The sequence below is a fragment of the Oncorhynchus tshawytscha genome, linkage group LG26 (genome assembly GCF_018296145.1).
Source record: "Oncorhynchus tshawytscha isolate Ot180627B linkage group LG26, Otsh_v2.0, whole genome shotgun sequence".
NCBI lineage: Eukaryota > Metazoa > Chordata > Actinopteri > Salmoniformes > Salmonidae > Oncorhynchus > Oncorhynchus tshawytscha.
Genome location: NC_056454.1, coordinates 33343086 through 33357110, shown reverse-complemented (window position 1 = coordinate 33357110; position 14025 = coordinate 33343086). Strand labels below are relative to the sequence as shown.

General features: G+C 39.2%; 1 protein-coding gene across 1 annotated transcript in view; it reads right to left on the bottom strand.

Annotated features, from left to right (window-relative positions):
- Nucleotides 1-14025, bottom strand: part of LOC112224854 (titin-like) — a 173001-nt gene that overhangs the window by 111172 nt on the left and 47804 nt on the right. The window contains 25 exon segments of the mRNA XM_042306365.1: nt 721-777; nt 911-937; nt 2120-2380; nt 2503-2770; nt 2898-2978; nt 3135-3318; nt 3426-3711; nt 3872-3985; nt 4104-4391; nt 4517-4807; nt 4962-5252; nt 5406-5690; nt 5841-6119; nt 6229-6510; nt 6631-6909; nt 7022-7309; nt 7417-7695; nt 7825-8106; nt 8204-8482; nt 8654-8935; nt 9781-10059; nt 10154-10441; nt 10553-10701; nt 10703-10964; nt 11088-11354. Coding sequence (XP_042162299.1) covers nt 721-777; nt 911-937; nt 2120-2380; nt 2503-2770; nt 2898-2978; nt 3135-3318; nt 3426-3711; nt 3872-3985; nt 4104-4391; nt 4517-4807; nt 4962-5252; nt 5406-5690; nt 5841-6119; nt 6229-6510; nt 6631-6909; nt 7022-7309; nt 7417-7695; nt 7825-8106; nt 8204-8482; nt 8654-8935; nt 9781-10059; nt 10154-10441; nt 10553-10701; nt 10703-10964; nt 11088-11354 — 5928 coding nt within the window.

The window sequence follows — 14025 nt, the reverse complement described above, 5'->3', positions numbered from 1 at the left end:
TGGTTAGGTCGTGTTACAAAACTGAATAATCTTTTTAGAAGGTGTACAAACGTGTACAAAACATGTTCAAATGGAGTTGGTTAAATTGATGGTGGTGATCACTGACAGAAACAGTAGTTAGGTCATGTTACTAAGTTATTCATACAAACGTGAATAAACAAGTAAAAACATGTAGATAGTGATAATGGTTACTATTAATATGACATAAATCTCACACAATAATCGAACATTAGCAAATTATTTTATGATGAATTTAAGGGGTTTGATGTTAATGGAAAGACGATTAATATAAAACAATGCAAGGCTATATACCTCTCATTCCCAACTCTCTCATTTGCATCTCTTCTTCATAATAGTATTCATAAGATTCTTAAAAACATTCTTAAAAACAGATATATGTTGAGTATTCAGATTCATAAGGTTAGTTTAGATTTAAAGTACCAGTCAAAAGTTTGGACACACCTACTCATTCAAGGGTTTTTCTTTATATTTATAATTTTCTACCTTGTAGAATAGTAGTGAAGACATCACAACTATGAAATAACACATATGGAATCATGTAGTAACCAAAAAAGTGTTATTTTATATTTGAGATTCTTCAAAGTAGACACTCTTTGCCTTGATGACAGCTTTGCACACTCTTGGAATTCTCTCAACCAGCTTCATGAGGTAGCCACCTGGAATGTATAATTAATGGCTTATCTTATGTCCCATTCTTACCTTTGAGAGTGACTGAAGATGGCATATCAGGGACTCGTATTGATGAATCAGGGACATCTAAAGGATGTTGAATTTGGTTTAAATATTAAAGATATATAAAATATAAGTCATATAAGATAAGTTGACTGGAATTTTGATTAATAATTGTGATACAATTGAAAGTTTGTGTAGCTAGAAATCAAATACTTACCATGGAGTACCCTTGCTAGTTCAATTTCTGTGAAAAAGGAAGATTAAATATTAACTTAAACTTCATGAAAACAACTATGAGATTCAGACAGCTGGAAAACAAAAAAAATGCTAATGACTATACCAACCTTTTAAAAGGCTAATCGATCATTAGAAAACCCTTTTGCAGAGTTCCTCTGTCCAGTGTCTGTGTTCTTTTGCAAATCTTAATCTTTTCTTTTAATTGTCCAGTTTGAGATTTGGCTTTTTCTTTGCAACTCTGCCTAGAAGGCCAGCATCCCAGAGTCGCCTCTTCATTACTGATGTTGAGACTTGTGTTTTGCGGGTACTATTTAATGAAGCTGCCAGTTGAGGACTTGTGAGGCGTCTGTTTCTCAAACTAGACACTTTAATGTACTTGTCCTCTTGCTCAATTGTGCATCAGGGCCTCCCACTCCTCTTTCTTTTCTGGTTAGAGACCGTTTGCACTGTTCTGTGAACGGAGTAGTATACAGCGTATGAGATCTTCAGTTTCTTGGCAATTTCTCGCATGGAATAGCCTTCATTTCTCAGAACAAGAATAGACTGACGAAAGCTCTTTGTTTCTGTCCATTTTGAGCCTGTAATCGAACCCACAAATGCTGATGCTCCAGATACTCAACTAGTCTAATGAAAGACAGTTTTATTGCTTCTTTAATCAGGACAACAGTTTTCAGCTGTGCTAACATAATTGCAAAAGGGTTTTCTAATGATCAATTAGCCTTTTAAAATGATCAACTTGGATTAGCTGACACAACGTGCCATTGGAACACAGGAGTGATGGTTGCTGATAATGGGCCTCTGTACGCCTGTGTAGATATTCCATAAAAAAATCAGCCGTTTCCAGCTACAATAGTAATTTACAACATTAACAATGTCTACACTGTATTTCTGATCAATTTGATGTTATTTTAATGGACCAAAAATGTGATTTAATTTCAAAAACAAGGACATTTCTAAGTGACCCCAAATGTTTGAACGGTAGTGTACATGTATTATCAGAGCGCTCCAGGACTCAAATTAAAATGTCAAATGAAAAGTAAAAAAAATTGAAAATGAGTGAAAATACTGAAATATTAGTGACAAAATATGTGACGAAGGAAAAAAAATAGGTCAGGTTGGGATGACCTTCACTCCACAACATGAAGGTAGATGCAACATCAACCCATTATATGGTTAAATCTATACAAACCTTCAACCAAGAGATCTGCAGTGGATTCGAGGTTTTCATATTTGCAGGTATAACGTCCTTGGTCTTCTGGTCTGAGGTCTTTAATCGAGAGCCTCTGAATGTTGTTGACCACCTCATACGAGTATCTGTGTTTCATTTCTAAGAGCTTTCCATTCTTAAACCATTGGGTTTTGACATTAGGGATAGAAAACTGACAAGAAAGAGTACATGTTTGCCCCTCCTGTCCCGCAACTTCCTCCAGATGTTTCTCAACCTCAGGCTCTGTAAAGAAACAAATAACAAAAGTGCATCTCTATTAGTATTTACCGATACAGTATAATGACTTAAATCAATAACATTAATGTAGGTACAAAATAAACAAATGCAGATCCATGGATACCCACCGATAACAGTCAGTTTGGCGCTGGAGATATGTGGGCCACATACAACACGGTAGTTGCCCTGGTCTTTGGTTTGACACTGCTTGATCTTCAAGATGTGACGGTCACCAACAATGCTGACTTCATATTTGTCGTTGTTGTTAAGCTTCTGAGTTCCCTTGTACCAGGACAGGGTGATCTCAGGGAAGTTGATCTTGATGTCACACTCAAAAGTAGCGACCTTGTTGGTAACTGTAGACTGATCTGTTATGTCCTTATTCACGGTGACCGGCTACAAGCAGATAAATAAGAAATATAAGCTTAGACATTAATGTAAATGAATATGCATACAATATATGATAAATTACTGCTGTCGTTATTGTCAGACATTTCATTGTGACAGCTAATGAGGAACCTACCTCAGTACATTCCATTCTCTTTTGCAAATCAGCCACAAGAGCGACCAAATCCTCATCCAACTCTCTCTCTCTCTCCGGTTCCTAAATCACACCAAAAGACATAGCAGAACTTGTTAGAGTATCACCATTATGTCTTTAAAAAAGCAATGAAATTCAGTATTGAATTTAATTGTGTTCAGAAAAAAATGAAAAGCCATTAAATTCAATTGAATACAACTTAATGTTAAATGAATTTACCGATCTTCCACTTTCTTCTACTTTCTCCCTCTTCAGCTGCTCAATGGCCTGAAGAAGTCCACGGTAGTCAGTGATTCCATACATACGGGCGTATTTCTCATACTCCTTAGGGTCCACATTTCTGAGCAACTCTACAATGTCAATGTCTTTCTCTTCCTGAGGACTCTTCTGTTTAGATGGAGTCCTGTGGAGAAAAAACATAGAAGAGATATGCATGGAAAATATTATTTGTGTAGTTTCTTGTGAAATGTGGACGGTAGCAACACAATCGTCAAAGAGAGATTCACTTACTTCTTCAGTTTTGCTCTGAAGTCTCCCTCAACTCCAGCATCCTCTTTCCTTTCCTCAACATGCATGTCGGTGTTGCATTCTATTTCTCCAGCTTTGTTAGTTGCGACACATCTGTACTGTCCAGAGTCAGACCTTGTTATTTCTCTGATCTCCAACTTGGCCTCCTGTCCCTTCTGCTCAATAGTGATGCGACCACCATGAGTGATCTGTCTCCACTTGCCCTTCATCCATTTCACGTTAGGAATAGGATCACCTCCAACTTTGGCAATGAAAGTTGCAGTGCCCTCTGTGAATTTAACACAACATATTGAAGACATCACTTGCTATTAACTTGCTATTAACTTGCCATCACTTGCTATTGAAGACATCACAACTATTAATAACAACTGTAGGCTGTTAATGGAATACTAATTAAATGCTTCTAAATCTCTTTTCATCACACTTACTCTCGGCTACATGGCAAGGCTTGGGCTCCTCGATGAAGAACAAGTGGTCCAGTTTCTTTACTGGTGCTGCAGTTGGTTCCTCTGCAGCGGGTTCAGGTGCTGCTTTGGATTTCTCTGCCATTAAGCATAATTCAAGAAGTCTGTTATAAAAACCATAACCATTCATTCACGACAGCTGATTCAACAAATGTTTGGATATGATTTGAATAAAAATATGGTCCAGAACATGTACCTTTGATAGTTACTTTGGCCTTGCAGAATTCACTACCAGCCTCATTGGTTGCCTTGCAGAGATAGTCCCCTGCATCATTCTTTGATACGCGCATGACCTCCAAAGAAGCAACACCATCGGCAAAACTTATTTTACTGCTGGAATTGTTTTTCAAGTCTTTTCTGTCCTTCATCCACTGAATCTTCATAGGAGGGGATCCATGGACATGGCAGCTAAGGTGCAGGGTCTCTCCCTCGGTCAGCGTGGCAGGTTTTAGAGAGGGGTCAAATGTAGGGGGCTTCTTGTGTTCTGGATTAATAAGGAAGAGTCATGGAAAAACATACATGGCATATGGTAATGCAGACACACATTATTTATATCTAACTTTCTATGGAGAAACACAACATAGTAGACAAATAATAATATGGACCTACCAGTTATGGTAACTGTCAATTTGCAAGAGGCAGTGCCTGCTTCATTGGTTGCTGTGCCGGTATACCTGCCACAGTCTGAGACTTTGGAGCTCTTGATACACAACACAGCCACATTGCTCTTGAAAGACATGTCATAGTGATCAGAGCTGTGAATCTCACTGTCATCTTTATACCAATTAATGGTCATGGGCTGAGATCCAGACAAACGTGCCTCAATCTTCACCATCTTGCCCTCCGTTTCCTCTAGGGTCTCTGTGGGCTTTTTGGTGAATGAAGGTGGGATTTTACGCTCTGAAAATAAATGTTAAAGCATTAATGGTTTACGAAACAAGATTGCAATGTTCACTTAATGTGACAGAGGAGGCTAAAGCAAACAGTACTATACCAAAAGTTTCTCTCAAGAAACATGAAAGGGACTAAAATTGTGAGGCAGTGGGCCAAATACCTTTGACAGTAATTTCAGTGGAACAAGAGTCCTTTCCAATGTCATTAGTGGCATGGCAAATGTAGCGGCCATAATTTGATTTATCTGCTTTCAATATAGTGAGGTGTGGGGTGTTATCCACACAGGCCATCTTGTAATTTCCCCCTGATCGAATATCTTTGTGATCTTTTGACCAAGTGACTTTTAATGGCAAAGATCCAGTCATGTGGCATTCCAATTCCACACTATCACCCACTGAAATGTCCCCCATGGGTGACAGCTTTTTATCAAAGACAGGGGGATATCTTGGCTCTAAAAGTTCAATGATGGGAAAGAGGTGGAACATACAGCATATGAAATGAAAGCGTTGATACTGTATAATATGATACTGTACTAATACAGAACATGCACTGTCTCTCAGTCAGCAAGTAAAAAAACAACCTCTTTGAGGAACAAACGACCGACCTTTAAGAGTGAGTTTGGCTCTGCAGGATGCAGTCCCAACACTGTTGGTAGCAACACAAGTGTATTCCCCAGAGTGTCTCATTTCACCTCTGGATATTTGTAGGACAGCCGTGTTATCATCATAACTCATGGTATAGTCGTTGGATTTCACAGTTTCACCGTCTTTAAGCCAAGAGACCTCAATGGGGGAGGAGCCTGCCACACGGCACTCCAATTTAACTTCCATTCCTTCAGTCTGTTGAATGCTGGTTATTTTCTTGGGGAAGGTTGGTGGCGTTTTTGCCTCTGAAAATAGGATAATTTAACAAAAAATATGACATTAGCTGCAAAAAAATATGAAAATTCTTCATACTAGTTGTTAACCAATGCAGAGTCAAAGCTGAATATTTTCTGATTAAAAAGAGAACATTCCTAAAAAAAGACAAAGGGCATCACCTTGGACAGAGAGACGACAGCTGGATGAGGCTGATCCTATTCTGTTTTCAGCTTTGCATGTGTATTCACCAATATCAGCCTCGGCTGCTTTGCTCAATTTCAAGCAAGCAATGCCTTTGGAATACTCTATTTTGCAATCAGGGGAAGACCTCACTTTTCCGTCGGCCTTATACCAAGCCACCTTAATGTCAGGGGTTCCTCCAACATGGCATTTCAAACAAACTGCATCACCAGCAGTAACTTCCAATGGCTCCAAATGATCAATGAAATAAGGTGGTTCTAAAGTGACAGATATAAACAGTTAAATCAGAAACATGCACATGTACATCAGATATATACAGCATAGGACAATCCCAATAAATTACCAGGTCAATTTAGGCAAACTAACCTAAAATGAACACTTGTGCTTTGCAGGTATCTTTTCCGGCGTCATTGGAAACTTCACAAGTGTATTCCCCACTTGCTTCCTTATCGTCACTGTTTAAACACTCCAAGATGCAGGAGGTCTCTGTGGTAGTGACGTTGTGCTTATAAGAGGCATATAGCTGTTGGCCGTCCTTATACCAGGTGACAAATATCTTTGGGGTTCCAGTGTATGTGCACTCAAGTATCAATGATTTTCCCTTTTCAACAGAGTGGTCGTTCAGCTTCTTAACAAAGCTAGCAGGTTCTGAGTGAAATCATACAGAAGTTTGTTAGTCCACATCCTGATAAAAAAAATGTAAATGTTGTTTTAATTCTATTAATAAAAATATATAATAAATATAAATATTTTCAATTATTGACCAACCTTTCACAGACAGGTTAACTAGGAAACTTTCCTTCCCAGCATCATTAATAATCTGGCATGTATACTCTCCAGCGTGGAATTTGTCAATTTTGGATAGCTCCAGAGTAGCTGTATTGTCCCGTAGAGCAATTTCACAGCCTTTTCCAGACACAATTTCCTTGGTGCCTCTGAACCACTTCAGTTTCAGTGGGGCACTTCCTTTGACAATTGCTGAGAAAGTTACATTTGTTCCAGGCATTGCTTCCAGTGGCTGAGGTGGCATCACAAAAGAAGGAGGTTCTAAATACAAAAAATACATACTTTTTAGCTTGCAGACATCTGACATTAAATCAGTTACATGACAAAGCAATAGTAATTACGAAGCCCAAACAAGTCATGTATATTTACTGACCTTTCACAATGAAAGAGGAACTGGTCTCATTGGTTCCGGCCTTGTTTACGGCTTTGCATTTATACACTCCAGAGTCAGACCACTTAAGAGTGGGCACTTTAAGTGTGCAGGTGTTGTCACTGAATAAAATCTCATAATTTGGTCCAGTTTTGATCTCCTCTTCATCATGGTACCAAGTAATGGTGAAAGGTGCAGAACCAGAGACTTTGCAGTCCATTTCACCAGCTTTTCCAACAATAAGATGAGATTCCTTCAGTTTCTGTGTGAATGTTGGAGGTATGGTTTTATCTGTTATAGGAGGACAGGGTTAGTAACCAGGCATTAGGCAAAACACTAGGCAATTAGACAATTATAAAAATGTCATATCATACTGTGTATAGGAAGGGGCCACCCACCTAGGACAGTGAGGTTTAATTTGGTGAGATCACTGCCAACCTCATTTTTGACCTCAAATGTATATTCTCCCATATCAATCCTCTCTGCAGACAACACTTTCAAGCTGGAGATCATCTTTGAGAAGGAGATGTTGTACTTCTGGCCAGAGGAGAGCTCGACTCCATTCTTAAACCACTTTGGTTTCAGCTCTGGTGTCCCCGACACTTTGACTTCTAGAGCTGCAATATCACCTGCAGTCACGCTGAAAGACTCTGGTCTCTCCACAACTTTAGCGGGTTCTGAAAATAAAGAACACGAGCAGAGGTGTGCTTACAGAAACTGAATAATAAGAAAAGCAATGACTGGGGAAAAAACTAAGCGAATTAGGGGAGAAAATGGAATTAGAGACAAAATGGAAATGTACAAACCTAATACAGTTATGTTAGAAAAACATTCCACAACTCCGGCATCGTTTCGGAGTTGGCACGTGTATTTGCCCATTGCCAGTGAGTCTGCTTTAAATACTTTAAGAGGGAGCTGGTTGTTTTCAAATGTAATTTTCTGGATGTCACCATCTCTGAGAATGTGATCCTTATCCTGTAACCAAGATGCAGTCATTGGCTGAGAGCCTTTGACAGTGGCTTTCCGGGTGACTTCTTCACCCAATGTGCATGTCGTATTCAACAATTTCTCCACAAACGTTGGTGGTTCTGAGAGAGGACAAAAATGGAGAGGCTAAAAATAAATCATCATGAAGCAGGATCAAAAAATTAAAAAAATACCCACCGATGACGCATTTCTACTAACCTCTGAGTTGAACTGTAGTACAGCATGTTTCATATCCTATACTGTTTGATGCCTTGCACTTATACTCTCCAAAATCTGAAGCTTCCAATCCAATGATATGAAGAGTGGCAGCAGTATCCTCATTCACAATCTTATATTTCCTACTTTCCTTTAATGGCGTTTTGTGTTTGGCCCAGGTAATCTCAAAGGGTGCTGTGCCAAACATCTCACAGTGTAGGCTAGCATCCTTTCCTTTCATTCCTTCAATTGGCCGAAGTACTTTGAGGAAAGATGGTGCATCTACAAAATATTGAGAATCGTTAAGAAGCAGCTGTTTGCTACACGCAGCAAAGCTTCAAATACATACCGGTGTAATACCACCAACAGACACTATACTAATAATGGATTATTATGGAATATTAAATGGAATATGTAAATATCAAAATCCAATGTAATTTATTACTGGCTAACCTTTGACTCTAAGAGTTGTGCTGCAGCTTATACTTCCAGCGTCATTGGTTGCTTCACAAGTGTAGACTCCATTGTCATCAAATCTTGTGGTGCGCAGCTCAAGGACTGCCATTGAGTCAACAAATGATTGTCTATAGTTGTCACCATCTGTGATCTTAGTGCCATTTTTGTACCACTGCATTCGCAGAGAGGGGGAACCCTTAACTTTGCATTCAAGACGGAGTGGCTGGCACTTCTTCACAAACTTTGTGACTGGCAATTTTAGCGCAAATTCAGGAGGTTCTGCAAAGCCAACATTTAGCAAAATTAGCTTATTGAAGCACATGCACCTTGACACAGTGAAAGAATATGAGGCTTGCAATGAACTGCAAAAAGATGTAATATGATTACTTGATGCATCTGTTAAGGAGTAAAGGCAAGAAGAATGCGTCAAGGGAAATGGGAAGAGTGACAACATTTGTTGGTGTGATGGAGAAGCAGGTAAAGGTGCTGTGAACTGGTCAGGGAGCTGTGAACTGGTCAGGGAGCTGTGAACTGGTCAGGGAGCTGTGAACTGGTCAGGGAGCTGTGAACTGGTCAGGGAGCTGTGAACTGGTCGGGGAGCTGTGAACTGGTCGGGGAGCTGTGAACTGGTCAGGGAGCTGTGAACTGGTCAGGGAGCTGTGAACTGGTCAGGGAGCTGTGAAAAGGAGGTGGTGGAGGAGTTGTGAAAATGCAAAGCAATAGAGCACAGATAAAAGCAATTGAGGACAGACGGAATAATCGAAGCCAGTTGAGGAAAGATGGGGAGAGAAGCCAGTTGAGGAAAGATGGGGAGAGAAGCCAGTTGAGGAAAGATGGGGAGAGAAGCCAGTTGAGGAAAGATGGGGAGAGAAGCCAGTTGAGGAAAGATGGGGAGAGAAGCCAGTTGAGGAAAGATGGGGAGAGAAGCCAGTTGAGGAAAGATGGGGAGAGAAGCCAGTTGAGGAAAGATGGGGAGAGAAGCCAGTTGAGGAAAGATGGGGAGAGAAGCCAGTTGAGGAAAGATGGGGAGAGAAGCCAGTTGAGGAAAGATGGGGAGAGAAGCCAGTTGAGGAAAGATGGGGAGAGAAGCCAATGCATGAGTTTAAATAAGAGCATGTTGCAACCTTTCACCATTAAATCAGCACTACATCTTTCAATGCCAGCATCATTTTTAAACTGACAAGAGTAAATTCCACTCTGCAAAACTCCAACTGAGTAAAGATCTAGGAAGCAAGATAATCCTTCCAGTCCAATAAAACATGTAGGTCCAGGGATCAATTCAGTGTCATCCTTAAACCATTTCACTGTGAAAGGAGGTGTTCCTTTAAACGTGCTCTTAAATTGCATGTTGGAGTTAGGAAGGGCTGTATGAGTCTCAGGCAACAAAACAAAGCTTGGTGGCTCTAAAGAAACAATAGCAACCAAGTTAATCAGCTGGCCTGACCCTAACACGAGAGAGAAATATATTAAATGTATATAATTTTGATCAATTCTGACCTTTCACCTTCACTGCCCCACTGCATTCAACACTTCCTGCTTTATTTGTCAGTTTGCAAGAGTAAGTGCCGGCATCAGCTCTCTCTAGCTGTTCAATTTCCAAAGACATAGAAATGTCTTGACGAACAAGTTTATATTTTCCACCAACGTCAATTCTGTTCCTATCTTTCTGCCATTCCACAGTGATAGGAAGAGATCCAGATATTTTGCAATTCATTTGAACAAGCATTCCCAATATTTCCTGTATTTCACTCAGAGGTTTGGTGAAGCTTGGAGGGATAGTTTGTTCTGTATTCACAAGAGCAACAACAAAACAGTCAAACCCGTGTTCATTGCATATCATGTCATAAGCGGTATACTATCATACCAATTTGTTTCAAAATAAGATTTTGCACTAACCTAGTACAATCAACTTGATTTTGCAACTGCATGTCTCAATGTGGTTTGAAACCTCAAATTGATAGTCGCCTGCATCCTCCTTTTGTGTAGTCTGCATATTAAGGCTACTAAGGTTGTTCTCAAAGCTAAGTTTGTATTGTGGATTGGGTTGCAAAGCACTTGTTTTGACCAGCCTCATTTGCCACCTGGCAGGTATATTTCCCGCTGTGATAGGCTTCACAGACCGGAATCCTTAGAGTTGCCACATTATCTTCAAAGATCCTTTCAATTTTAGGATCTTCCAAGATCCAGTTCTCAGATATTTGCCATTGCACAGACAGATTTTGATACCCAGTGACAACACACTGAAATTCAGCTGATTTTCCCAAAACAGTTGTGACATTTTCGACTTTCTTCACAAATTATGGTGGTTCTAACATCAAACCAATCAAACCAATAAACAATTATTGGCAGTGATCAATTATTTAAAGTAATTGTGTTGTCATCATGGAAGTTATGTAACCTATCACAATAGTACATATTTTAAGTAACTAACCTTTTATACGAAGAGTAGTTCTACAAGAACAACTTCCAACCTCATTTGAGACGGTACCCTGGTATTCACCAACATCTACACCATAACATTCCTGTTTTTGAAGATTCAGAATGTCCTGTACTTGTGAGAGGCTGTGCTTTGTGCTGGATTTCATTTCATTTAAATCCTTGTGCCACAGGTCCTCAAACGGACCTGTGCCAATGACTTGACAATTGAAAGACGCATTTGAGCTCTTCATAATATCAGCAGTCTTGATCTCTTTCTCATCTTTGTACCAGATTACAGATATGGGCAGAGAGCCAAACAAAAGACATTCCAAGTGGGCAAATGATCCTTTGATACTCTCTGTTTCCTTCAGTTTTCTTGTGAAAGATTGTTTCATGATTTGATCTAGCATAAATAAATAAGAAAGTCATGAGAATACTGTTCAATCAGGTATACCTGTACAAAAAGCTCAAAATATTGATTACAATATTTGTAAATTAGCTGACCTAGGACAGAAACTGTGGCTTCACAAGTACTGCTTCCAACGTCATTGGAAAGATCAAAGGTGTAATCTCCACTATCGCTTTCCTCTGTATCGAGAATAGTTAGTACATAGCTATTATCTGTGCTCTGCACTTTGTATCTTTGCCCTGATGTCAGCTCTCTTCCATCCTTCAGCCATTTAGCTCGTTCTGTGATAAATATAAAGATTAAACAATGAGTTTTCAACATCAGAGTATAAAATCCAATTTTATCCTCATAAACGTCAACCAACCTTTGACTACCAATAACGCAGAGCATTTCTGGCTGCCAGCTTCATTTTTGGCCTGGCAAGTATATTTCCCAGCATGTTTTGTTTGAATATTTGAAATACGCAGCAGTGACGTCCTGTTTTCAAAGAACATCTGAGCACATTCACCATCTTTGACATCATGGGCATCCTTCAGCCATGACACAGTCATAGGTACTGATCCTTTCAGAATACACTGCATAGAAATCTCACTGCCAACTAGGGAATTCATATTCTCTTTCTTTTGTGCAAATGATGGCGGTTCTATAGGTGGAAAAGCAAAGAACATTTTAACTGAAAGTATACCGAAATTAACAGATAAATATACTTAAAAGTAAGGTTTTCACGCCACCCTTTCAGTGTCATTTCACAATCACAAGATGACTTCCCAACTTCATTTTCTACTGTACACTGATATTTTCCAGCATCTCCGGCATCAATTGCCAACATCTGGAGGGTAACTATGTCATCCTTTAAGACTATCTTGTGTCTTTTATCATTTCTGATCGCCTTTGTGTTTTTGTAAAAAGATGTGTTGAATGGAGCAGAGCCTGAAAACTGTCCTTCCAACATAATATTAGACCCTTTGATAAGTTCTTTGGATTCAAAGGTCCTCGTAAATATTGGAGGTTCTAAAAGAAAATGGCAATAAAGTCAATCATAAAATACAATTTTATGAAATTAAAAAACAGAATACTCAACAAACCTTTAACTGTAACTCTGCTGCTGCAGTGGTCACTACCAGCATCACTTGATGACACACTATCATCAACAGAGCAGTTGACAATCTCCAGTGAGGCAACTGAGTTAGTAACAGCCATTCTGTATTTCTCATTTTGTCTCATCTCAATCTCGTTCTTAAACCACTTAAAAATGATCTCAGGGGTGCCGGTTGCTTTACACTCCAGCTTCACAGCACTTCCTTTCACCACTAGTTTTGGAGACTCAAGCTCAAAAAAAAGTTTGACATTGATTATCAGACAAGTAAACCAACATTGATGCAAGGACAACAAATGCATATTGAGCTGGGAATGTATATGAAGAAAGGGCACCTTTCACAAACAAGACAGCCGTGAATGCCACCGTTCCAGCCTCATTGGCCACTTGGCATGTGTATTTAGCCAAGTCAGTGGGTTTTACTGAGTGAAGTTCCAAATAATTTGAGTAGGTCTCCTTCTTGATAAAAAATGTGCCTCCACTTGATATCTCCTTGTCCTCTCTGAACCACTTAATCGTAAAAGGAGCTGATCCAGTGAAAACAGACTTCAAGACAACAGTAGATCCTGGTACGACATCTTGGTTGTCAGGTTTTAATGTGAAGATTGGAGATTCTAAAATCTGACATAGGGCTAGAAAATGACTTAAGCTTTATAAACCTTTGACATATAAGGTTCCACTGTTTTCTTTAGATCCTGTAGAATTTGTTGCCCGGCATGTGTACACTTCAGCATCAACCTCTTCCAATTTAGTAATTTTCAGTGCAACTGAGTTGTCTTTGATTTCAGGTAGATATCCATCTCCAGACTTGATCTCTTTCTCATCTTTGAACCAAGACAGAATCAGAGGCTGGGATCCAGATACTTTGCAATCCAATTAAATATCTTTACCCATAATTCCATCAAATGTTTTCAGAGACTTTGTGAAAGAGAGTAGTATGATATAATCTGTTTATTGGAAAGAAAATGTTACTTCACACTGCAAGTTAAAATAGATTTAATGAAAACAAACTTTTAAAAGTAGAGAAGAAGAAAAGCTAACCCAGCACGGTAATAGAGCATGAGCACCGGTCCTTTCCAACACGGTTGGACACTTCCACCGTGTATTCGGAAGAGTCTACTTTTTCAGCTGCAATAATCTTTAAGATGGCAATATTATCTTTTCGAGTGATTTTATATTTTCGATTCCCTTTCATCTCCTTTCCATCATGGAACCATTTCACTTTAAGTTCTGGGCTTCCAGAGATTTTGCATTCCAAGTTTGCAGAGTCCCCTGAAGTCACGTTGATGGATTATGCTTTCTCTAAGACTTTAGCAGGTTCTACAATAAAGTCAAATGAATTAGATTTAGTTGTCACGACTATTATGTGTGTAAATGTTACAAATGTATATATCATGTATATGTTTTATATAAATGTTTCAATAGTTGTTATCCAACCTTAAACTG